Below are 25542 nucleotides of genomic sequence, written 5' to 3'. Positions count from 1 at the left end.
TAGAGCGCTGCCTACCCTCACCTGCGGGTAGTCTGAAATGCCCACGTACCAGCTCGTCTGCCCCACCCCCGGCTCTGCTGAACTTTGCGAGCAATGAAAGAAAATGCTCAAGCGTTCTTTTCTCTGGTGTGGGAGGGAGGGGTGGCCCGGGCTTTCCCTGGCATTGCTCTTAAACTTTCTAGTGACTTCTCGTGCTGGCTGATTTCTTTGCTGGTTAAAGGTTAAGCTGCTCACTGTGAGCTTGCCTGGTTCAGGAATATTCACGTGGTTATCAGCTTGTTCCCCGACTTTCTGTGCTTGTCTTTCCTCCAGCGTGAATAATTAACCCATCTGTTTTCTTTTCTTTTTTTTTTCCTCTCCCTCTAGATTATTTGCTCTCTAATAACTATGTAAATTCTATCATCGTCCATAAATTTGACTTTTCTGATGAGGAGATTATGGCTTATTATATATCGTTCCTGAAAACGCTCTCATTAAAACTCAACAACCACACTGTCCACTTCTTTTACAACGAGGTAAGTAACTGCCAGAGGCACACACTTGGGTGGAAAGCTCTCCGATCAGAGCAGTGCCTTTGGTCCTGGTGGCCTTGTGTCTGTTTACAAAGCCCTTGTGCATTCACTGTTTCCTGATTTTCATACCAACACTGTTTGACCTTCTCATGCTTTAAATTTTTTTTTTATTTAACAAATTACCTTCTCTATTTTTAATGTAAAATTCAATTTGTGCTACTTGAGATCACTATACTCTTGTTTGGGAGAAGTGCCCAGAAATAACTTGAGTCGTGTTGCTCTATTGGGAAAACAGGAACTCAGGTCAGGCCCAGCTTTGCCAATTCTCTGCTATGTGACCTTAGAGAAGTTCCAGTCCTCTGAGCCTTGGTTTCCTCATCTGAGAAATGGGGATGATAGTTTCTAGCTTGAAGGGTTTTTCAGGGATTGGGTTAAATGAGATGATGTCTTCAAAGTAACTAGTATGTACCTGGCTCCCTAAAATTATGGCCATTGCTGTTCCTTATAAGCTAAAATCCTGATATTCCTTGGGAGAATTACTAGCAGTTTAAATAAATAAATTGCTATTGTTCTCACAATTAAGAGAAGCTTAAACAATTAAGTCAATTTATCTCACCAAACAGTACAGATGTTGGCTGTCCTGAGGCTGGCTTATCCCATGGCTCAACCACTTCATCAGCAACCCAAGCTTTTCTGTCTTCTGCTCTGCTGACCATGCAGTTGACATCTGTCCTCAGGCCCAACTCCTCATGGGCCCAGTATGGCTGTAGCAGCTCCAAATGTCACACACTCACATGCCATTGCCAAAATGTCTGATGAGATGACGTCCCTTCTTGTGTCCCTTCCTAACTTCCCCAAAATCTTCTTTCCCGGAAGCCTCCCAGCAGACTTCCTCTTCAGTCTTCCTGGTCAGAATTCTGTAACATTTCTCTCACAGTGGGTCTAGAATTTGGGAGCAGCCTGGTAGGGCCGTTCTGGCTTGGTCTCTCATGAGGCTGCAGTCATCTGAAGGCTGAATTAAGTTTGGAGGATCTGCTTCCAAGGTGGCTCACTCATGGCTGACCATTTGGTGCTAGCCATTGGCAGGAGGCCTTGGTTCCATGGGCTTCCAGGGGGCTGCTTGAGGGTCCTCATGGCACAGCATCTGGCTCCCCCTGGAATGACTGATCCCGAGAAACCACAGCAGGCTGTACCGCCTTTCCTGACCCAGCCTCAGAAGCCACATAGCACCGCTTCCACCATACCCTTTAGGCCGCACAGGCCAGCCCTGACTCAGGGCAAGTAGAGGAGGCGAGGGGCGTTGGGCCATCTTGGAGGCCGCTTGCCACACAGCCAGGTGTTGTTTGCATGACAGGTGTCTTCTGATCGGTGGTCACATGCACAGCCTGTGTTTGAAGTCAGACCATAGTCGCAAACATTTCCTCTGAGTTTCTGCAAAATTCATCCAGCTGTCCCCATAAGATGTGGCAACAGCATCCTGCACCTTGATTTTCTTTGTCTAGATTTGAAGTGGGGAAGAGATGGTCTCAAAGGGAAGAAATACTAGCCTGGCACATAGTAGGTGCGCATTGAATGTGCCCAGAGCCCAGAGGGATGCTGTTTGCATTCTCCTCCCAGAGGCTCTCCAGGTGAGATGAAACCCAGACCAGAATAGGGGGCCAGCTTCTCCCTCCACTCAAGTGCCACTGGGCTTCTGTGTATCTAGTGGGGAGGGCAGAACCCTGGGTTCTGGGGCCAGAGTGATGCTTCTGGAAGAACATCCTGCTGGTCACCCGAGGAGTGGTGGGAGGTGGGCCAGTGCAATAGCCACCGCTTGTTACGTGTACACCTGCTTCTAGTGCTCAGAGTGGCACTGCCCTTGTTAGACAGGTGTCACCTCAGTGGAGTCACAGGTTCCCTCTTCCCCACACCCTCACTGCCTGGGGGTGCCCTCCAGTCTGATCCAAGCTGTGTGGGAAAACTGGCCAGAAGAGGGCAGCAGAGCACGCCCCTGTGTGCTCCAGCCCGGATCCTGTGTGCTTTTCCCTCCAGGCTCCGTCAGTGGGGGTTCTGAACTATTTTGATCTTTCCCGATGACCCCTTTTTAATGGCAGAAGATTCCCAAGTCTCTCTGCCTCCATGATAATGTTTACACTTTTAGTGTTTCCAAATAGAGAAATATATAGTAGCTGAAAAATTCTGAATGTAGTCACACTTTGCACTGGCCTTTTATTAGTTGAAGCAGCAGCTAATCGTAACAATAAGCATTACTGCGGAGAGCTGGGGGTCAGGTGCCAGGGTATGCACTGTACCTGAAATAATCTCGTTTAACATTAGCAACTGTGAAGTGGGAATTATTGTCCTCACCTTACAGATGAAGAAACAAAGGCTTAGAAAGATCACATCACACAGCTAAGAAGTGGAAGAACAGATCATGAAGCCAGACCTGGCGTTGCCTGGATCTGCCTCTGTTTCTTCCATGGTCTCACCTTCCTGTCCCTTCCCACATTCCCCAATGGGAATGAACCACTAGCTTAAGGTTCACATGGGTACCATTTTTGTTGTTTTTTGTTTGTTTGGCTTTGGCTTTTACTGAGGGCTCGGACAGGGTGCAGAAAGCTGGGGTGGAGGCAGGCTTGTATTCTGGGTCTCTAACTTTTTTGATACTACTTGTGTTTTAGCACACTAATGACTTCGCCCTGTACACGGAAGCCATCAAGTTTTTCAATCACCCCGAAAGCATGGTTAGGATTGCTGTAAGAACCATAACTTTAAACGTCTACAAAGGTACGTTTCTGTATGAGCTCCTGCCTCGTCGGGCTCCTAACTTGACAGCTGATGGTTGCGCTCATGAGTCCCCACAAACAGGTCTCATTTGATGGTAACAAGGGGCTCATTTATCATAGCTTGGGTTGCATGTCTCATGAAAGCTTGTCATCATCGGACATTTAGCTCCCCTCTTACATGAATTTTTGTTCCACTGCCTTCTCCGTGCACGATTAGTTCTGCATGTTAAAGTCTTACTCAGCGCTGACACACAGAAGTCGTGATGTCCTAAGAGAGGCACACGTGGGACTCAGAGTGGCCATGTGATAATTAGATAAAGCAAAGCTGTCTTTGAAATGGGAGATGTACATTTTTGCCTTTTGGCCTGTTAAATATACTTCTGTACAAGCCAGGGGGGCATGTTATCTGTAATATTTAAAACCATTACATGTCACTACCAGCAGGGGGCAATATTGTATTCTCAGCAGATTCCTCCTTTCTCTGGAGAGTGCTTATTGCCCGGATCATTGCCTCCGGGAGAAAGCCCTTCTGTGGCTCCCTGCCCGCACTGGCACAAAAGCTGGCTGGACACAAGTTTCCTAACCTGGAGTTGCCTTCCGATGGCCCCTCTGCCTGTTTCCCATGTGGTCATCACGCTGAAGCTGGGACCTGGTTTTTTCAGGGGCCAAATGCTTTGACCTTCACAAGTTACCATGTTGTTACTTGAGATGCCCCCTAATTGGTGGGGGGGGGGGGTGCTAGGCAGCTCCTCGGGGACTCACTCCAGTCTGGTTCTGGGATTGCCTTAAACTGAGGAGCCTTTCTAAGAACCTAGGGGGCCCAGTCGAGGGGTCGCAAACTGAGGGCCTGAGGGCCAAATTCAGCTCTCAGACAGGTTTTAATTGGCTTAGATTTTTTTTTTTGAAAAATATATATAGTTGCCAGTATTTAAAACTTGGGAGCTCTTGGGTGACAGTCTGGATTTCTGACTTGGAAGTGTAGATGTGACTGTTGTGGGCCCACAGTCCTGCAGGGCAGTGGTGAGCTGGCGCTGAGAAGCAGCTGCCCCCTTTAGGGTTGAGGCCCATGCTCCCCAGATAACCTGCTGGGCCTGCCAGCTTCACTCCTGGAGCCCCTGTCCAGCCCGCAGGCTCCTGAGTTTGCAACCCAGTCTGAGCCCAGTCCTTCCGCCTCCTGTTCCCCCGTTCTGTCCTCTTCTAACCAGTGTCTCTCCGTTTAGATGCCTCTGCCCCTCTGAGCAGCTGTCCCACCCTCCCAGTTCCTAACCCCGCTAACTGTTGTCTGTTTTTGCCTTTCCTTCAATGACGATTCCTGTGTTCCTTATTCCAGTGTCATGTAAGTTAATAACTTCTGGTTTTCTGCTTTCTTAACTTACCCGTACATGTAAATACAGGAAACTTGCTTGAGAATGGTCCAGTTTTCACTGTAGCCTAGCTAAACGTACTGCTGACAAGTGGGCTTTCTAAGGCACTGTTAATGTTTAGCCCAACTGATTGTTCTCATTAATTGTAAAAACAGCATAAGAACTGCCTCGATGAGTATAGTTTTCTGAATAAAGTATCCATTTTTAAGTATTTCCAGGAAAGACAGAAAAGATTCATTGTAGAGGGCTTTTTCATTGTGGTTTTTTGTTTTTAATCTCCCCCAAGTTATTTTTGGTAGCTTGACTTTTTTTCCCCTCTTCTTTTGTAAATTTTCTCAGTGGATAACCAGGCCATGCTGCACTATATCAGAGATAAAACTGCTGTCCCTTACTTCTCCAATTTGGTCTGGTTCATCGGGAGCCACGTGATCGAGCTCGACAACTGTGTGCAGACGGATGAGGAGTAAGTGGCCTCCCAGGGCGCTTATTAAATAGAGTGCTTCTAGGAGAATTGTGTTTCCATTGAGAAAAAGCAGGCACTAGAACAAAACTTACTCACCTGCGTGTAGGTGGCATGTGGACTGCCCTGCTCTGAAAGGTTCCACCCACCTTTCCGCTTTTCCTAACAGCGCAAAGTTGGAAACAACTCAGAAACCTCTCAGAGGGGAATCGGGAAAGTGAGTTCACTATGGCCGTAGATAGGGTGCTAGGCAGCTTACAGAAAGATGAAGACGGTCCTTCACTGGTGACTGGATAAACAAAATGTATTTACACACAGTGGAGTAGTATTCGGCAGAAAAAAAGGAACAAAATGCTGACGCATACTAAACCACGGATGAACCTTGAAAGCATTATGCTCAGTGAAAGACACCAGATGCAAGGGACCACGTATCGTATGACTCCATTTATAGGAAATGCCCAGAATAGGCAAATGCTTAGAAATAGCAGATCAGTGGTTTCCTAGGGCTGGGTGGATGGGGTGTGTGGGGGAAGTGACTGCCTAAGACTATAGGGCTCCTTTTGGGGGGGAGGGGATAAAAATGTTCTAAAATTAATTGTGATGATGGTTGGACAGCTCTGTGAATATACTAAAAACATTAAATTGTATACTTTGAGAGAAGTTTCTGGTTTATAAATTATATCTCAGTAAATTTATTTTAAAAAGATAAATAGATTGAGGTGGTGATGAATGGGATCCAGAGCAGGGTTTCTCCCAGTTGGCACTGTTGATCTTTTGAGCTGGGTAATTCTGTGTTGTAGGACTGCGCTGTGCTTTGTTGGGTGTCTGGCAGCCTCCCTGGCCTCCACCCGCTAGATGCCAGTTAGCACCTCCTTTCCAAGTATGAAAACCAAAAGTGTCTCTCTCAAGGGAAAATTGTATCAGCTGAGAACCGCTGCTGCAGAGTGACAGCGTTGCACAGGTCTGGTGAGAGGAGGCACCCCTAGATGGGGCCAGGACGATTAAGGGACCCAGAAAGGAGGTCTCCTAGGAGGCGTGGGTGAGAGAGAGAGCACGTGAGCTCATGTATTGGGAAGGAAGCAGGGCAAGGGGGATGACAGATCTGCAGAGCACGTGGGAAAATAGAGACCCGCGTAGATATGAATAGTCATGGATATAAAACATGCAGAGACACAACTCCAGGAAGAGCAAAAAGTTATACAAGGGAGGAAGCGAACTCCTAGTCCTCTGTGTGGCTCTGCAGTGAATGATTACAATGTCCACACCAATCGCTGATGACTGTGGGGGACAGAGGGCACACAAAGAATTCTGTCGTGACAGAAGGTCATTATGTGATACGTAAAATGGCTCGATTGCGAAACAGAGGTCCTCACAGATTTTGGAGAAATATGGGAGGAACTATCCACAGAAACAGCTAAAAGAGTTAAAAACTGCTTCCTCTGGAGAGTGGGCAGGGGTGGGGGAGGCTCGGCCAGGAGCTGCCGTATTTTATTATCAGCTTGTCAGTGCTATTTAGTTCTTAAATTTATCTGCATATATTACTTAGGTATTTTTTAAACTACAGGTTTAGAAAGTGAAGTGCATGAAATATTCTGCTAAAGGAAAATGAACACAGTATCTTATTAAGTAGGGAGAAGGAGGCAGAACGTTATACATAAGATCTCATGGGTGGTGGGTTCATAGATCCTCATTATACTATTAGGCTTCACAACGTGTATTTGCTATAAATACTTACAAGTGTAAGAAGGAATAATTATCCAAAATTAAGTACGAGAAGCAGAGTTGATCCTGTCCTTACTTTATTTTAAAGCCTGTGTGATTAGCTGGGTAGATACGTAACACCAGCCATTTAGACGTGACTGTAGGCAGACACGGAAATGTGAAAAACGGACCATAGGGTCACAAGTCCCCAAATATTATCTATTGGTGGTGGGACTACAGGAGACTTTGATTTCTTTTTGCTTTTATTTTCTTCATTAATTTTGCTTTCTAAAATGACTGTTACTTGAGTAATAATCACGATGCTAACAAAACATCCTACCCTAGCTAGGTGGCTCTTTGTGAAGGACGCCACTTTGAGGGGGTGAAAGTGTCCCATCTGCTGTTTTAGGGTGTCGTCCTTGGTGAGCTTGACGCTGGTCCACTCGTGGGCCGTGACCAGCGTGCTGCTGCTTCCCAGGAAGGAGGCGGGGGCCTCCTGGGGCCAGAAATGGGAGGTCACGTCCTTGTGCTGAACACCCCATGTGGTCAGGGCCAGTGGCTCGGATGGGCCGCTGAGGCCTGCTGCTGCCTTCAGAGCTCCTCAGGAGCATTTTAATCAGCGAGAATTTATTGTTCCATTAATGCTGCTTATCTTCAGAGCCAGGGGATCTTGCCACCTTGGTTAGTGGCTGCTCTTGTGTGAAATGGCTTGCTAAGAGCTTCGCTGGGTTTTTCTTTGTTTACCCATTTTCTTTCGGGCTGTGGTGGTGGTGTGAGTTGTGCTCAGGGCTCCAGAAGGTGGGGGACTCCTGAGTCCCCTAAAATCTATTGCAGTGGACCTGGCTGTTTTCTCTTTCTGTAATCCACCAGAAGGACCAGGATAGGTATCTCTCTAGACTAGCTCAAATATTTGTTGTGTGAATGAAGCACCGCCAGCAACCTAAGTCTCGGGCCACCGATCCTAGGCTCTGAGCTTTGGCATCTGGTCTGAGGTCGGCATTTCTCTTGCAGGCACCGGAATCGGGGGAAACTGAGTGACCTGGTGGCGGAGCACCTGGACCACCTGCACTATCTCAATGACATCCTGATCATCAACTGTGAGTTCCTCAACGATGTGCTCACAGACCACCTGCTCAATAGGCTCTTCCTGCCTCTCTACGTGTACTCGCTGGAGAACCAGGACAAGGTGGGTCCGGGGGCCTGGCCCCTGTGGGCTCAGGGCCATCTTCAGAAGGGGAAGAGCAGTCACCCTGAATAGGCCCGGGCTTTGCAAGTTTCCAAGGCTTTGAGCCTGAGGGAAGTGCCTTTCAAAGCACACTGGTTTTCCTTTCCTTTTATTTCCTGAGAGGGGGTAGAGAGAGAGGGTGGGAGAAAGAGACAGAGAGAGAGGGAAGGGGGGAGGTGGGGGTTGGGGTGGGGGGAGAGTGTGTATGAGTGTGTGTGTGCGGACTTTAAATGAATGAGAAAAGATGACTGACATCAGAAGGAAACAGGAAACCTTTACAAATTTAGGTTCTTGGTTTCTGTGCGTCCTTCTCTTGGGGTGTTCTCATCCCTGGTAACTTTTTCGGATAGTTGCCAGAGCTAATTGATTTGGAGAAGATCCAGCCAGCCACAAAACTGGCACAGAACGGACGGGAAGGGATGGAGTGCACTTAGGAAAAGAGCCCGGATAGCGCCTGGCCACAGTCACGGGCTCAGAAGCCCCTGGGGGGATAGCGCCTGTTGAAGTGCACATCCTCGGACCTCCTCCCTCCTCTCAGGGATTCTGGCTCAGTGGGTCTGGAGTGGGCCAGGAATCTGGCCCCCAGGTGATTCTAAGCGGGTGGTCTCAGCTCCCCCAGGAGAAGTGCCACTTCAGGGAGAGAAGACCAGTACCACCCAGAGTTAAGGGCCAGAGCCCTTGACAGGAGGCAGGACAGAGCCAGCTGGTTACACTGCAGGGGCTTCAGCCTCCGCACCTGTGTCCCAAGGGAATATAGCTTTCCTTCTGGTGATGGAACACGGGGATTCTTGCTAAAAATTAGTGAATAAAAGAAAATTGCAACCCTAACGAGATCTATAGGCAGAGAGAAAGCATGAGAATCGGAGTTTTCAGACCTTGTTCAAATTCTGCCTCTTCCCTTTCCTCATTCTGCCACCTTGGACAAGGCAGTAACCTCCCTGAGCAAAATGAGGGTCCTGAAGATCCTCCCAGGGTTGGTGTGAGATGGAGCCCATTGAAGCCTGTACAGATGAGGGGCTTCTCTGAGGCCAGAGCACCCAGCCTGTCCCTGCGCCTCACTGTTTTGAAAGCTCCTTCCTGAGAGCAGGCCTCCGGGGCCTCTCCTGCTGGGCTTTGGGCTCTCGGTGCCCCAGCTGGGGGCAATTTACATTCTTGGTAATTTAAGGAGCTCGTTCTTCTCCTGGGTCCAGCCTCTAATCCATAACTAATGGTGAAAGGTTTCTCAGGTGGAAGGACAGCGGCCTTGCAAATGGTAGTGGATAGGGTTAGGTTGCGAGTTTATTTTGCAGGGTAGACTTTGCCACCAGCAAAGAAGAGCCTCAAGGTCTTGGAGGAAGTCGGGGTACTGGGCGCCTCCCCTTCAGACAGATGGCATTTGGCTTCGTGTATCTTGTGCTGCTCACATGTGTAACCCAAACTTCTCTCTTCGTCCCCCAACCTTCCCTAGGGAGGAGAACGACCGAAAATCAGCCTGCCGGTTTCTCTCTACCTTCTGTCGCAGGTGCGTTTGATCATTTGCTGGTGTCCCCACACATCGGGGGTCCCTGGAGGGCTCCTGCCTTTCAGAAGTTTCCCAGGCCACATGGCCCCATCTTCTCTCTCTGGGTCCCCCATCTTGAAATAAAATAACAAAAATGAAAGGGGATTCTATTTTCCTGACATTAAGTAGAGGTGCTGTGTATCTGCTTCATGGTAGTACTTGGAAATTTAAGGAGAAATGAAAAATAAATCAACCCTGGCACGTGTACTGTGGAGACCGAGGTTTCCAAAACAACCAAGGAGTGTTCCAAAGACCCTTGAAATGTGGGCTGTGTGGGTCCTATTCCTGGCCATTTTGAAATAAGCCCCAAACTGTGGGACCCAATATGTGTACACACACAGCAATTTTGGTTTAACAGACTTCCCCTAATGAGGCCGTTTTTTAAGGCTATTGTCAGGGTTCTAGTTCCCAGATTACCTTCTGGAAGGTATCTTGTGGCAGCCTCAGTTCCCAGATTTGTGTCTTGAGCCAATTTGTCTGCCTGCCCCTCTTAAACAAGTGTGTTTCCTTCTCGTAATTATGTAATATTTACAAGAAGGGAAAAACTCCATGGTGACCCAGTTACATAACTTTAAAAATATTTTTATTACAAGCAGTCCAGACTCTCAGGCCATCTCATTAGACTGTCAAGTAGTCCGACATTTGACCAGAGCTCTGTTCCCACTTCTGCAGTGGCCCAGGTATTTATTTGCTTTGCTGAGAGAACGTCCTTCTCACCGGGTCCCTGGGCCGTTTCGAGTTTGAGGTGGGTCTGACTCCGGTTGGTCTGAGAAGAGAGGTGCAGACCCAGCCTCTTTTCAGCGGGCCCAGCCAGCCGGGATCTGCACGTGGCCAGCTCCCTGTTACTCCCGGAGTCTTGTTCTGGGGGCTCTGTTTGCCCGGAGCTGTGCTCCGGTGCCGACTCCTTCTGAATGCCCCTCTGTGCGACAGGGCTCTGTGCAAACCCCAGCCCCTCCCGGCAGCTGTTTCCGCCGCCTTGTTACAAATCTGCCAGCTTCTCCTGCTCGGGATTCTGGGAGGCTGGCAGGGCTGAGCGGGCCAGGTCTGCACCCACAGGAATCCCGTGGCAAGCACCCTCAGGACCCTGCCGCTGTTGGGCCACTCCGAGGAGCAGGGGGTCAGGCCACACTTTTCCCCTGAGAACCCTTATTTCTCCTGTTTTCCTAGTGAAGGGCCAGGGGCTCAGGCACCTAATTATTTGTTTCAGTCTCTCACAAAAAGCATTGTCATGGGTGTCCCTCAGCTTGAGAGTAGAGCTCTTGTCCCACCGCATTTCCACATAGCTTTGTCAGAACGTTGCCTAAATGTGTGAAAACCTCGAATCAGGTATAAATCCCAGTCCTTAAGCTCTACATCAGAACATCCTTACAAATGATTTTAGAAGCATCCATGTTAATTCACTGTGATGGGGGATGCTGTCCAGCTGAAACTAAGCCACCACTCCCAACAAGAGTGTAATAGGGGCAGGCCGGCCCAGCTTTTCAAGTCTGGCCTGCGCACGGCTCCACGTACCCTGCAGTGACTGGTCTCCCTCATTTGTCTGTCCGGACCCAGGAAGGAACGAACACCATGCATGTCCACACCGGCCTTTGTCAGGTGGGCCTTAGTAGGTGCCCACTGAGTGTGTGTGGCCTGAATCCACTCATCCTCATGGTCACTAGCATCTGAATACCGGCCACAGCCCTGAGCACGTGGACTCCTCTGATCATACTGTGCAGCCTACGATAGTCAGTGTCTCCCCAGTGTTTTAAAACAGGTGTCCTTTTTTTTTTTTAAGTAGGTACTACATTTGGTTATTCTGCCTGTACCTTAAATCTGAATTGTATTTATATTTTTGAACAGTATATCACCCTATTCAAACAGTATAATAGAACATTTAGGGAAAATCTTCTTCTTACCCCTGGCCCCCAGGCACCCAGTCCCACTCCTCAGGGGCAGCCAGTGTTTTAGTTTCTGCCTTTACTTTCTTTTTTTAGAATATATTTTTAATATACATATATATTTTAAGTTGTAAAGTTTGAACAGGTGAAAACCAAGCTGCCTTTCTGCTTTTACTCAGTCTCCTGATTTCTGTCCCTGGAGACAACCATGGTTAACAGGGTTTTCCCATGTCCTTCCAGAGCCGTTCCCTGCCAGGGGCTCTCACCTGGCAGCGACTTCACCCCCTCCTCCCCCCGGGGATGTTTGGCAGTGTCTGAAGACATTTCTGGTTGTCAAGACTTGGGGAGGGGGTGTGACTAGCATCTAGTGGGTGGAGGCCAGAGTCGCTGCCAAATAGCCTGCAGTGCACACGAGAGCCCCCCACAGCAAAGAATAATCACCTGACAGTCGTGCCAAGGTTCAGAAACCCTGTTCCACACATACATAAGCAAACACAAACATGCGCACACACCCTCTTATAGGCAGACGGTTGATATATCCCAGCTTGCACTGCGGTACCGGTGTTGCCTTCACAGTTTAAAACAAACCAGCAGGTGTGTCTGAGCCAGCCCTGCAAGGCAGTTTCGGATACCCTGATTCCTCAAGCCATTCCTCTGAACGTTGGGCAACAGGGTGGGGTAGCAGGGCCGTCCCAGACAGCCTCACGCCTTCTGATTTTGCATCCTGGCACAACTCTTGTGCTGGCTCATGTGGCTTTTCCTCCCCACAGTTTCCACGTCTGCCGACACAGCCCTGGAATTCTGGTGTGCTCAAACCCACTGTGAGGGTCAGCACTCACTCCAGGGATGGGATCTCTGCATGGCCGAACCTCTGCCAAGTCCTTGATTGGAACAAGACTCGCTGGCCCTCTTTTCCATATAATTAAAGAATTGGGCCGGGGCCTCCTGGTCTTATCGTAATCGGATTTGACACTGACATGCCTGTGGAGAGGAAGGAGCGTGCGGGTTTGGCGCTCCTTTCCCACATTGCTCCGCTTCAGCCGGATTTGGCTTCATCCAGCCGTGAGGGACAGTCTTGCTTTAATTCACTTCCTTCCGCTGAAGAGCAGCCAGCCAAACAGGCAGCAGTCTTGAGTGAAGGAGGGCCCAGCCCTAAAAGGAGAAAAGCGTAACCAGTTTCTCCCAAACGTGACCCATTCTTTGGATTTTGCATCACAGGGATTGCCACTTAAACACGGCACTTAGGGAGCCCTGCCTAGTGGTTTCAGACTGAGGAGGAAGAGGTTGAAAGTCTGCACACTGTAACACAAATTCCATTTTTCTTTTTCTTACCAGGTCTTCCTAATTATACATCACGCACCCCTGGTGAACTCGTTAGCTGAAGTCATTCTGAACGGTGATCTGTCTGAGACATACGCTAAGCCTGAACAGGATGTGCAGAGAAGCTGCGTAAGTCATTAGTGTTAGGACCATTTCTAGACCCTGATAAGAAGCCATGGCTCATTTTGTTAATGTGTGTTTCTCTGAAACCAGAAATCAACATTTTACTTACACAGCACTGATGATGATGCATAAGCTGGTCTGGGACTCAGAGAACCTAATCAGAGTACTGACACGCATACCCAGAAAATTCTGGCGGCAAGCACTAAGAGTGGACTTGACTGATCATATGTTATTGAACACAGGTTTGGACCATTCTGGGCCTCTGGTTGTATATCTGTGAGACACTGTTATTGGGTCAGGATGAGAAAATGCTTTGCCTCTGGCACAAATGTTTATGGAGACTGGACAGGGAACACCTATGAATGACAGGGACCCTGTGAGACAGCAGTAGGGAGCAGTGGGGACTGTGACAAATTGGAGGGTGTACGTGTCCCTTGTTGAGCAGCTGCTGCTCCACCTGACCCTGCGGTTGTTCTGCAGGAGTACGGATGCAGTAGTGCCAGGTTCTCTCATGCTTCTGGACAAGCTGGAAAGCTGCGTCTTTTTTTATTTTATCTTTTTAAATTTTTTTTATTTATGAGGAGAGGTAATTAGGTTTATTTATTTATTTATCTAATGGAAGTACTTACTGGGAATTGAACCCAGGACCTCATGCATGCTAGGCATGCACGCTACCACCGAGCTATACCCTCCCCTCTGGAAAGCTGCATCTTAAGGCAAATACTCCCAAGTGTTAAACGATCGCCCAGCTGTGGCCTAAACAGAGTCTGTTTGCGGTTTGTGCATATTTGTGCCTTTTGTGCTCTGCTAGAAAGAAACCCCAAGGACCAGTGTGATGACATCTCCCGAGGTTTTCCCCGCTTGGCCTTGTCTACCTTGCCTGCCTTCTCTCCTACCATCCTGTTCACACATGCTGAACTCCAGGCTACCTTGGTACTGGCCCAGCTTGCTTTTTCCCCCAAAGTAGCCTGTGTTTTCCCTCTGTACCTGTGTCCTTACCATACCGACCGCCTGGCAGGCCCTCGCTGCTGGTTCCTTCTCATCAGAGGTCTTACCTGTCATTGGCTCTGCTGCAGCCTGGGTTCCACGTACGGGTCTGAGATGAGCTAGACAGAGGCTGTTTCATGAAGGCTGTGTCTCTGCAGCCGGGTTCTCAGGCAGTCAGCACACCGGTATGCGGGCAGGGCTTGCCCTGGGGCCTTTGGCTCTGTTGTCATATCTGAGCACGTGGTGGAGTATGAGCCCAGAGTGTGAAAGGCCAGATCTGCATGGAGCACAATGACAAGAGTCTCCCGCCCTTCTGGTTTTTCCAGCGTACAGTGTCTTGGCCGGACCACTTTGCTCTTTAAAGAGAACATTAGAGCCTCTGAAAAGGTTTCCAGAAACCTGTCCTTGATGGTGGTGGTGGCGGTGTCAGTTCAGCTGAATTGAATGGGGCCTTTTCATGGCCCCTGTCTGGCCTGTCCCTTCTGGATCGAGCATCGTGCTAGGTCTGGGGATATTCAAAATCCTAAATGGTCGCTGTCACACTGGGGCTTTACAGTCCAGCAGAGACAGACGTTGCTAAAATACACAAACAGATGCACTACCTCAAGTCTTGTAAGTGCTCCAACGGGAAGGAGTAGTGTTGGTGAGAGGATTCAACCTAGAGGTGACAGGGGTAACAAGTGCTCTACAGGAAGGACTTCCCTGGTGGTCCATGTTGTGACAACACACAGTCTAGAAAATGTGGAGCTGACTTAGTGTTTATGCAGCTGGAGATTTTTCTTTGCAACTTTCTTAAACCCACTTTCGCTGAATGAATGCAAGTAATGGAATGCTGAGTCCACAGAATCAGCGGGCGGGGGGCCCAGGGGGCTGCTGAGGACCTTGCCAGCTGGTGGGTCGCCTGGGGCAAGTCGTTTCACCCCATTTAGAAGACAGTGAGTGTAAGCCCCACTCTGGAGGGCTGTGGTGAGGATGGGGAGAAAATATATTTAAAGTGCCCATTAAGTGCACGACAGACGGCAATCTGGCCCTCAGAGCTGTTTGACTTGGTCTTCACAGTGTTTAAAGGAAAATTTTACGAATTGCCAACTTTAAAATGTAGGAAGTTTCACAGAAAAGTCCCAGCATCAGGATTGTCTTGAAGATCCAGTCTGAGTTGCGCGGGAACCTTCTCAGAGGCCGCCCCCTTCGGGTGAGGCATGTGTTAGCCATCAGATTTGCCCAGTCCCTGCCCAGCCCGCTGCTAACACACCACATTTATGTTACTAACAGGTTGAAATGTAGTGGGTCCTTTTGGACTTCATTTTGTCGCGTGATTTCCAGACCCCAAGATTGCTGCTAAGGCTTCATTGCAGAATGTCTACCCATAAGACCCCTACTGCTGAAGTTAGACTTGATGTTCCAAGAGATGAACCCAGAGATTGTTGGGGTGCTTGGGTTTGCAGATTTTTTCCATTGAAATTGATTGGCATACAGTTGCAGGAAATAATAGAGAGAGATCCGTCACCCTTTCCCTAGTTTTCCCCCAGTGGTGACATCTTGCAAGACTGTAGCACAATGTCACAAGCAGGATATTGACATTGATACGTGGGGTTTCCAATTAGAGCAAAAGCAAATTGCAGGAAGTTCCTGGTGACCTCTCAGCTTAGGATACTCGCTTTAGTTGAACACCCTCAAATCAGAGGGAGCATTTAGGAGATCTGTTCTTTTTCCCAAGGACCTCCTCTTGGGATGAGTTCCTGCCTCCATTGTGATGGACACATAACCACTCATGTGGAAGCCTGAACGAAAAAGAGGTTCTTTTCAGTGTGGAAGGAATTGCCAGCCCCAGTGAAAGTGTCAGCTTTCTACTTTCGGTTCTTGCCTTTCCCTGGGTGCAAAATCGAAGTCTGTTGTGATGACTGCAGTTGAAATTTGGGAAGGGTTTATCTCATTTATGACTTGTTTGACAATAGTCCTGGTAAGATTTACCTTCCTTCCCTCTGAGCAAGAACAGTCTCCTATTGTTTCCTGCCTAACTCGGATGTGGTTTGATCATACTTGTTTTAAGTTTCTTGGTCTTTTTTAACCTACTTTCTCCTTCCCGTAATTTGTAGATAAGTTACTGGTATTGCTTCATTTTACCAGCAGACCTTTCACAAAACCAAACCAAAATTGAGGAGAGAGAAGCAGAGCGGAGAGCAGAGTTATTTGAAAAGTCTGTAATTTAGGGTTAAATTTAAAACACATCAGCATGGCTAGATAAATGTCTAATTGAAATTCATCTGTGCATTAAAATCATATGGTTCCTCCTAGGGGATAATTCTTGCTGTAATTCTAATGCAGAGCAGATAATGTTTCTCGTTGGGGGAAGTAGAGGAAGAGAACACTCATTGTGAAACTGCCAACATCTCATTATTTGTGCAAAATGAACGTATAGATTAGATTATGGGATATGCCTTGTTACCTGTAGGTACTTTTGTTTTTGAAGGGACTTTTTTCATCCTGGGTTTCTGTGGAATGGCTTCCTTCGTTTTTGCATTCATTCATCCATTCCCTCAGCAGAGATCCACTGGTGCCCAGGAAAGACACCACCCTTGCCTCCACTGGGCTTCCCATCCCCTGCAAAGGCATAGCACTGTGTCTTGGAGACGCCCACATCGCCTGTGCTGTCACGGGGCTGGCCGGAGATGCCTGGGGGCACTCACTGCAGGCATGAGTGACTCAGTGGGTGAACTGGTGACAAGGTCACGAGGGCTCTTGTGATGTTCTTCAAGACTCTCAGAACAGAAGTAGCCTCAGAACCTGACCCTCACATGCCGCCTTCTCTCTGCTCAGGCGTGGGGAAGGAGCGTCAGAGGGGATCGCTTTGGTGCTGTTCCACATTCCATCTTTAGATGCAGTCTGGTGGAGTGGACTCGGGAGCTAGGCTGCCAGGGCCCCTTGAATCCTGGCTCCTCGCCTTACTAGGTGTGTCCCAGGACAAGTTAGTCCATGTCTCCGGGCCCAAGGGTCCTCACCTCTCCAACTAGACTAACAACCATGGGTTTGCAGAGACGATTACGTGTTATGTAAAGTGCTTATTCCAAAGCCTAGTGCACAGCAAGGCCTAAACTTCAGATGTTAGCATCACGATGACCTTAGTTTCTGAGGCTTCAGCATCACCCTGCATCCCCTTCTTGGGATGATTAACATAGAGGCACACTTAGTGCACCCCAAAGGGAGGTGCCTCATGACCAGGCACAGGGCGCAGTGGTGACAGTGATGACAGCACCCATTGTAAACGTCGCCATCTGGTGTCAGCAGGCTGGGCCTCTGTGTGCAGTCTGGGCCCCAGATTCCCTCTCTGAAAAGTGCAAGTGCTTAGCCAGCTAACGTGCATTCACACTTGGCTGTCTCTGAACTCGGAGTCGGGGCTGAGAATTCTGGGGCAGAATAGGCTTATTTGCCTCAAAATGAGGACATCAGCCGTCTCTCTAGGGGCATCAGTTCAGCCAGTTGGGATGGTCTCCAGATGATTCTTGGGGGATCCAAATGATTGGGCACACATATAGAACGTTAGCTGTCCACCCTCCATGGGCCACCTGTCCTTCTTGGGAGCTGGACCCTCTGCTGGCAGAAGGCTCTGCGAGGACGTGCCACGTGGAGCCAGCAGCTGAGAAAGTAGCAGCCTGGCTTCTCTGACTTGTGTATTTGTGGAAGCAGAGCGTTAATTGTTGGCTTGGGTCGCCTGGTCGCCACTGCACGGCTGTCTTTCCAGACCAGGCTTGAGTCAGACGGCAGCGGAGCCTCCCAAGTACTGAAGGCAGAACAGCCCCCTGTGCGGTTGGGGTTAGTGTTCCCCCACGTCTTTCAGTGACCCTGACCTTACTTGTGACCCCCAGGGTAATCAATGCTGTTTCTGAAGCCGACACATTCTTCTTCCTGAAAGTCGTCATTAGCTTCTAGGAGAGGGTTGATAGTGAACGCTGAAGGAAGAGAATAGACATCAATCAAGGGCCTTAACCAGTTGCAATCATTCCCACAGAGAATGAGAAGTCATGTGTGCTGTCCCTTTTTGCGGGGCTGCTGCGGTCTAGCCTGTAACCCCTCAACAGACAGGATTACAGTTCCAAGGCGCCACCGCTGCCTACAGAGGACTGAGTGCAGCAGTGCGAGTTGCGGGTAAGGGTTTGACCGCATCAGAGAGAATCAGACGTAGCGTGTCCCACAAACCAAGCAGAGCATCGTGGTAGATGAGAGACCTCTTAGAAACCGTCATCTCTCCCTTTGTCCTGCACAGCTGTCCAGCACCATGGTGTGGAGGCTCATGGAGGAGTGGCCTGTGGCCAGGGCTGCGGGTGACTGACCCAAGGGGCCGGGGTGCTGGTCCTGGTCCAGTGAGCCGGAGAAGGGCCAGAGGTTCTCGGAATGGCCACAGGCCGGATGGGCCAACAGGGCAAAACAGTGGGCAACTCAGGAGTGGGGTTGGGGGTGGAGAAGTTTCTGTGACTCAGGCCTGAGCTGGCTTTTCTGTCTGCCTGGCAGCTTGGCACGGAACAGGTTGGGGCAGCCACCAGGCTGGAGACTGCTGTCGGGGGCGGGGAGCCACGCCCCTGACTGAATGGAGACCTCTCCTAGTCTGCATTTAGTCATTGGTGACTTTTTCCAGGTTTTGGCTAAAATCAGGAAAACCAAAGGTGAGGACAGAAAAAGAGGGCACCTACCACTTCTGGTATCGGTGCCCTGGGGCTTTGTGAGTTCTCATCACAGCCAGGCCCCTTTGGGCATTGGAGTTTTCTAAGACTCTTGAGTCCCTTGAAGCTGAGTCATCGTTACTTATTCGTCTATTCAACACACAGTTACCGAGTGTGCGCAAGGCACTGTTCTAGGCACTGGAGACACACCATGAACAAAATGAAGACCTCTGACCTCCAGAAGCTTCTCTTATAGTGAGGAGAGGCAGAGGGACAATAAAACTGTTAGTGAACATCAAAGCATGTCAGAATATGAGGCGTGCACTAGAAAAGCAGCTGTAGTGAAGCTGAGAAGGGAGAGGGCTGTGCCAGGAGGCTTGGGAGGGTGCACTTCTCTATAGGGTGGCCTCATGGGGAAGGTGACATTAGAGTATAGACTTGAAGGAAGTGAAGGAGTGAATCATGATATCTGGGGGAAGAGCATTTGGGCCGGAAAGAACAGCCAGTGCAAAGGCCCCTAGGCAGTAGTGTGCCTGGTGTGTCAGAGGAACAGCAAAGAGCAGTGTGGCAAGGTGGAGTGTAGTCAGGGGTGAGGTTAGGGAAAGAGGGGATGGGAGTCTAAAGTAGGTGGTGCCCTTGGAGCCATTGGAGGACTCAAGAGTTTACACCAAGGGAAGTGGGAACATCCTAACCCTGGGATCTGGAAGGTTCTTGCAGTAAACTTGGGATGTCTTGAGATAATGAATCTTAACAGGGATGCGAGCACCATATATCTAATGAGTAAGGAAATCCTTTCCTGGTCAGCGCCAAAGTTCTCCAACTGGGAAACTGGATTTTGCCGCGGGGGTGCTTTGCCTGACGGGAGACTGCACGTGGAATGAGAAAAGGGCCACTCCGGTCACTTCCCTCTGTCATTGCTCTAGCGATTTAACAACAGTGGCTAGGTGGGAAGTGGTGTGAGTCACTTACTGCCTGACTGAGGACAGTCAGCATGGCTGGTGGGCGTAACGCATCCCAGGGGCTGAATAGTGGGGTTGCCCCTGTGAATTCTGAGTCCTGGCTGGCCTGAGACTGACTGCCTGCTGACCACTTGCTGTGCTGGTCATAACCTTCCCTACCCCAGGGGACCCCTGGTAACTTCAAGCTGGGCATGGGGCAGATTCCTGAAAGCTCCATGAGCAGAGAAAAGGGGGGAAAAAGCTGACAAGGCTTTATTCACTCAGTCAGTATTGTTCTGGGTGACACTTGGGGTATGGACAGCCCTTCCCTAGCAGGAGCAACGCCCCTCGTTCTCTCCCCCATCCCCCTCAGCCGCAGTCTTTGGGAAGCACCCACACATTCCAGACCAGTGCCGTGCTGGCCTCACAGGCTGCAGGATGAGCAAGACAGACAAGGTGCCTGTCCTGACACCTTGGTGGGAAACATGGTAAACAAGCACGTCAACACAGGTTTAAGGTTTGGATCTGGAAAGAAATGGAAAACAGCTTCAGGAGATGACGGTGAGGGAAGTCCTCCCCGAGGAGGTGACACTGGATTGGAGGACCGAAGGAAGGATAGCTCTCCCTGATGTAAGTGGAAGGGTAGGGGGTTGGGGTGGTCAAGGCACAAAAAATGGCGAATCAGAGACCTCGATGGTTGTGAACTGGCTGTCTGGGATCGAGGAGAGGCCAGTAGGCAAGCAACGTACTGACTGGGTCAGTGCGAGTGGGGGAACGCCTTCACTTTACAGAAGAGGAACACACTTGTTCCCCTCCTCGCTGTCTCATCTGAGGCTCCTGACAACCCGAAGAGTGAGACAGTATTATCATCACATTCTCTGCGTGAGGAAGCCAACGCTCACCTAACAGAGGTTAAGGGATCATTCTGTTGCCACCCAGTTGTGGGGGGTTGCAGGCCGTCAGCCCCAAATCCCCGTGCTGCTGCATTTCGTGCCCTTCTGCCACCATCCACAGTGATAGTCACTTGGTGCAGCATGAGATGTAGGGTTCCGGACCGAACATTGCAGGTGACAAGAGTCACCACTGTTTCACAGTTCATTACCTTTTTTTTTTTTTTGAGAACAAAATGTAGTAAAACACTCCTTCTAAAGAAATGCCAACGAAATGCTTTGTCACTGTTTAATGGAAGAATATAAGATATTTTATTTTGCAAGAGCATGGAACATGCCTTTTTAATCATACATAGCTTGGGATTAATACCTTGGGGATTCATTCATCCTGCAGGAATTCATTAGCTGTTGATCGAATGCTCGACACAGCATCAGAGGGACAGACTAGGCGGTGCCGGGCATTGAGGGGGGCAGAGAAGGTGACGGGGTGGGGAAGGCCAGGGGATGAGGCTGGTCTCACAGACCCAGCAGCACCCAGGGGGCAGCTTTCTAAGAAGTCCCAGCACCATCTTGACATGACCTGCTGGTTCCCACAGTCGGAGCGTGAGGCCTCTGAGCTCTGAGACCGCTCCGATGCCAGATAAATGGGCGCTGCCTTGGGTTATGCCTCGGCCGCTGCCTCGCTCCCTGATAATTGGCCAATCGTGGGGAAGAGTGCCATGCTCCTCCTGTTAATGGAAGTGGCCTGTTACCTCTTCGTGCCTCCCCCACCATGGGTTAGATCTTCCCCGTTCAGTTTGGCAGCAGTGCCCCGTCGTCTCACTGACGTGGTCACAGTTGTGCTTTCTGGATGCGCGCATGTGCTCTGGCTCGGCAGCCCCACGTCGCTCAGGGTTTGGCACGTAGCACGCGCACCCATACATCACCCCGGAGCTTACGCCGCCTGATGTTTGCTTGCTGATCACCTCGTTCTGGAACGAGAATAGGCTCGCTCTGCAGCAATTATCCACCCAGCTTCCCTTCATGGCCAGTTGCAGAGCTATGTGCTACAGTGCCGTTGGTTACGGTGGGTGTAAACCCGGGTCACCGTAACCCCTGTGACATTTGGAGCTCTGCGCACATGAAACGGAAATGGGAAATAATCACAGCCTGTGCTCGTCCATCATGCTCATCAAGTCAGAGGGCCACCTAGTGAGTGATGTGTAGACTGTCACTGTGCTTTTGCTCCCCAGGCTGCCTTCTCCACCGCCCGTCTCCGCATCACCGAGTAGTACCAAGAAACCCTCTCAGCAGGTGCTATGTGCAGGGACAGGGTCACGCTGACGTCCCTTCTTAGGCCATGAGTGTCAATGAACTCCTTCACGAACAGCTGACTGGACGTGCCACTTGGCCGGCCCAGAACCACCCCCTGACTTCCTTCCTGTGTGCCTGCTGCTACCTGGGAGCTTGGGCCAGGCACCTTGTGTCCCAGGGCACCACTGCTGTCACCACACACACCAGCTCTAGGTGGCTCTGGCCTTGACAGAATTAAGGGTGACTGTCCAGAACTCTGAGCTGGCCTTCCTCTCCTCCCAAGTGTTGTTGTGAATTGTTAATACTGAAAACTCGGATCAATCATTTCCCTCTCCACGAAGCCCTCCTAAGCTCCCCTCCCAACCCGCCCCCATCCTGGCTCACTTCCCCACTCCTTCCTCCGTGCCCTCAGTTTCCTTCATCTCCTAGTGTCCGTGTGGGACACAACAGCAGTACACCGCCGGCTCCTGGCTGCACTGTGAGCTCAGTGAAGGCCTGGCCTTGGCTTCCTCGCTCTTAGCCCAGTGTTGGTGCTTAGTCGGGGCTCAGTGAATGGTCAGCCCTCCGGCGACTGCAGTGAAGCCAGCTTCCCGAGTTGTCTGATTTGCCCCTAGCTCATATTTAGGGCACTGTGACGATCTGAATTTACTGGAAACCTTCTAGGTTAACAGTTTTTTTAAATTGAGAGGTAACATAAATGAAGCACATAAAAGTGCAGTGATCTTCACTGTACTGCTTGATGGCTTCATACACGTGGTTACATTACTGTGTACAGGTGTCCCCGCTTTTCAGAAGTTTGCTTTAAGCCACGTCTCTATTATAGAAGACATTTTTACAGAAGGCTGAAAAATCCAAAGAGGTTTTTCACTTTTACGAAAAAAACTTGGAAAGTGAGAACAGTGTACAGTGCAGGTGCTGCCGCCGCGGTGACAGGGGCAGTGCGAACCCCGAGCAGTGGGAGCGGGGCCGCCAAGCCCCTTCCCTGGAACCACGCTCAGCACCTCAGCATCACGTCCCGTAGCTCTGAACTGTGTCTGTGAGCATCTGTGCTTTATCTCCATTCATTCTGTGCATCTCCGAGCAAGCCATGTCCTAAGGTTACTGCTTCTCTGCTTCACACCCTTCAGGTTCACAGGAGGTTTCGTAGGAACGCTCTACTTTCAGATCACAGGGGAAGCTTGTAATTCAGGTCAAGACAGAAAACATCTCTGGCATCTTGTGTTCCAGGGCACCACCACTCCTGCTCAGTCTGCAACCAGTTCCTCCCCCACTCCTCCCCCCAGCTAATCACCATTCTCACTTTCAGGGGTGCTTTTTTGAAAGTTTTTTTTTTATGTGAAATATTTATAACAAACAACATTTACAGTGGATTAACCATTTTTAAATGTATAGTTCAGTGATATTAGATATGTTCTTTAAAGGTATTTTTTACATTTAATGGCACTGGTAATACTTTCTTGGGGTAAAACAATTGAATGATATAGAAGCAACTAGAGTAGAAAGTGAAAGTTCCCCAACCTCAGTATCTTTCTCAAAAGGAACCACTGTTCTCAGTTTGTGTATCCTTCCAGGCCTTGCTCTGTGTACCGTCATGCAAATACCTATCAACGCAGGAAAACATGATGTATATGTACATGTTTTAAGTCAATGGTTTTGTTTTTTATCCATGAACGGAATCCTTGATTGATTGATCGGTCTTTCTTACGCAGTCTGTGTCAGGGTTTTTCTAAGGGGGCACACCCAGACCTAATAGAGGACATTATGTTTGACCTCCGTGGCATCAGCAATGCTGGGCTTGCATGTTTGCATCCTTCCTCCTGAACCCTTGCTCCTGACCCCTCTCACGGTCCTTGCAGAACCTCTTCTCAGACCCTGCCACCCCTGAAAGGCCTTAGTTATCGCCGACCCCTGGGGGGAGTCACCTTCTTGAGTATGTAACTTTGAAGCCAGGCGCAAAGGTTGGAGGCATGAAGGCTGGTGGAAGGTGTCCTTAACCAGCAGGTGGGGGCAGACACTCTAGGGAGTACTTAGACCCCAGACCACCCCTGAAAACACACTGCTGGACTGCAGCTGGCTATGACCCCAGAAGCCAGGCTGCCTAAACGTCCAGCCACAGAGCCCAAGGCTCCCCTCCTGCATCCCCAACTCGGGTGCCTGGCAGAGTCTCTGGAGGCAGCAAGGAGGGCCCCGCACCTCCACTCTCCCCCTGCAGCTCAGGCTTCCGATCCCTGGGGGGTGAGCCCTTAGGGAAACCCAAGCCTGCGGCGTTTGGGAAACTAGACCTTATTTGCAGGATTCTTTTCTCTGAGGCATGCGTGAGGTGCTTTCTTTATAAAAAGATAAACCCAAAGGCCTTCTGATTTTTGACTCTGAAGTGGGTTTTCCCGTTTCTTCTGGTTGGTTCCATCCTGCTAGCTCTTCCACTAAGTTTGGCTCCTGAGGGTGTTAGGCCCCTTTCTCCATCCACCCTCTCTTTTCTTCTGTTTTCTTCTTCTTCTCTCTGTCACGTTGGATGTAGTATGGATGGGACAGGCCACTCGGCAGCAGTCCATCAAGGCATGCCCTGCTCCAGGCACCTGGTTTAGTGTCAGGAGGACAGCGGGGTATAAGATGGCACTGCCCACGGGGGCTTTCCGTCTGGAGCATCCGGGGTTGGCCAGTGTAACACAGATTCCCGGGGAGCTGGCAGCCGGGAGGCAGGAATGATAACGAGTCCCTGCCCACATTTCCCAGCCACGCCCTGTCAGCATCTCCATGGTAACTATGGGATTTTTGTTGTTGTTGTTGTTGTTAGTATTTTTTCTTAAATAAGACTTTTTAAATATAGAAGAAAAAAGGGGGAAAATAAACTTCATAATTCCAATATCCAAATGATCCCTGTTGAATTTTTTGAAAAGTTTATATGCATATACAATAAGAAATTTCAAACGGAGGAAAGGTATAGAAGTGAAAATCTCTTAAGTGCACTTTTAGGGGTGTGCACACATAGTACCACCTGCCTTTTTTCCTTCCCCAGACATGAAATGCTAATATATTCTTGTGCAGCTTTCCAGGAAAAGTTGTGTTTACACCATCATAAGGCTTTACCCCAAAGGGTCCCAGCTTTGTTCCCTGTCCTTCCTTTTTTATCCTGGTGCTGTTTCTGCATCAGTATATCTAGGTCTAAAAAGACCCCAGTCTTTTTAACATCTACGTGGATTCCCGCTCTATGGACAGACCATAATTACCTAACCATTCCCCTGTTGATGGACATTTAGGTTATTTCCAGCTATTTACTGGGTAGGTTGCATTTTAAAGGTTTGAAATTTCCCTGGTAAGCATGCCTTCTCTGCCTCCCTCCCTAACACCTGATCATTGACAAAAGCATAGCCCTTGGAAAGTTTTTAAATTCATTTTCACAGTTGAGTTTTTCTTTTCTTTTCTTTTCTTTTCTTTTCTTTTCTTTTCTTTTCTTTTCTTTTCTTTTCTTTTCTTTGTTTCTCTCTCTCTTTCTCTCTTTCATGTATGCAGAGAAGGGAAGGTAGCTGTCTATATATTGGATGCTTCCTATATCACCAGGCTCTGAAGGAACTTTCTATCCATGATTTTGTTTAGCTCTAGGAGGCCAGAATTACTTCTCCCATGTTTTAGACAAGAGGCTGGAAGCTCTGAGAGGCCCCACAGCTCATGTAGGGTCTGGCTGGGCTTCACACCACTCTGACCAGCCCTGGACCTCGTGCGTTGCTTCACTTCCCTTACTACTGCCAGCTGTTCTGTGTATCTGAGTCCATGCAGAGCTCAGGGAGAGGTTTCTACATCCATCCATGTGAATTTCTACTCATAGCTTCTAACCAGTGGTGTGCTCTGTGTTTGGTCTCAGTTTTCTGTTCCTGAAAGCTTTAATTACATG

The 25542-nt window shown here is 49.4% G+C and overlaps 1 protein-coding gene across 7 annotated transcripts in view; it reads left to right on the top strand.

Moving 5' to 3' along the window:
• CLEC16A (C-type lectin domain containing 16A) overlaps window positions 1-25542 on the top strand; it is a 196249-nt gene that overhangs the window by 19876 nt on the left and 150831 nt on the right. For all 7 annotated transcript variants that reach the window (XM_064478181.1, XM_064478180.1, XM_064478179.1 and 4 more), the window contains exons 4-9: window positions 367-515; window positions 3173-3278; window positions 4981-5104; window positions 7814-7988; window positions 9475-9528; window positions 12783-12896. In XM_064478181.1, the coding sequence (XP_064334251.1) occupies window positions 367-515; window positions 3173-3278; window positions 4981-5104; window positions 7814-7988; window positions 9475-9528; window positions 12783-12896 (722 nt within the window). The remainder of the gene's footprint in view (window positions 1-366; window positions 516-3172; window positions 3279-4980; window positions 5105-7813; window positions 7989-9474; window positions 9529-12782; window positions 12897-25542) is intronic.

This window comes from Camelus dromedarius, chromosome 24 (assembly GCF_036321535.1).
Source record: "Camelus dromedarius isolate mCamDro1 chromosome 24, mCamDro1.pat, whole genome shotgun sequence".
Classification (NCBI taxonomy): domain Eukaryota; kingdom Metazoa; phylum Chordata; class Mammalia; order Artiodactyla; family Camelidae; genus Camelus; species Camelus dromedarius.
This window is presented reverse-complemented; position numbering and strand designations above follow the sequence as displayed.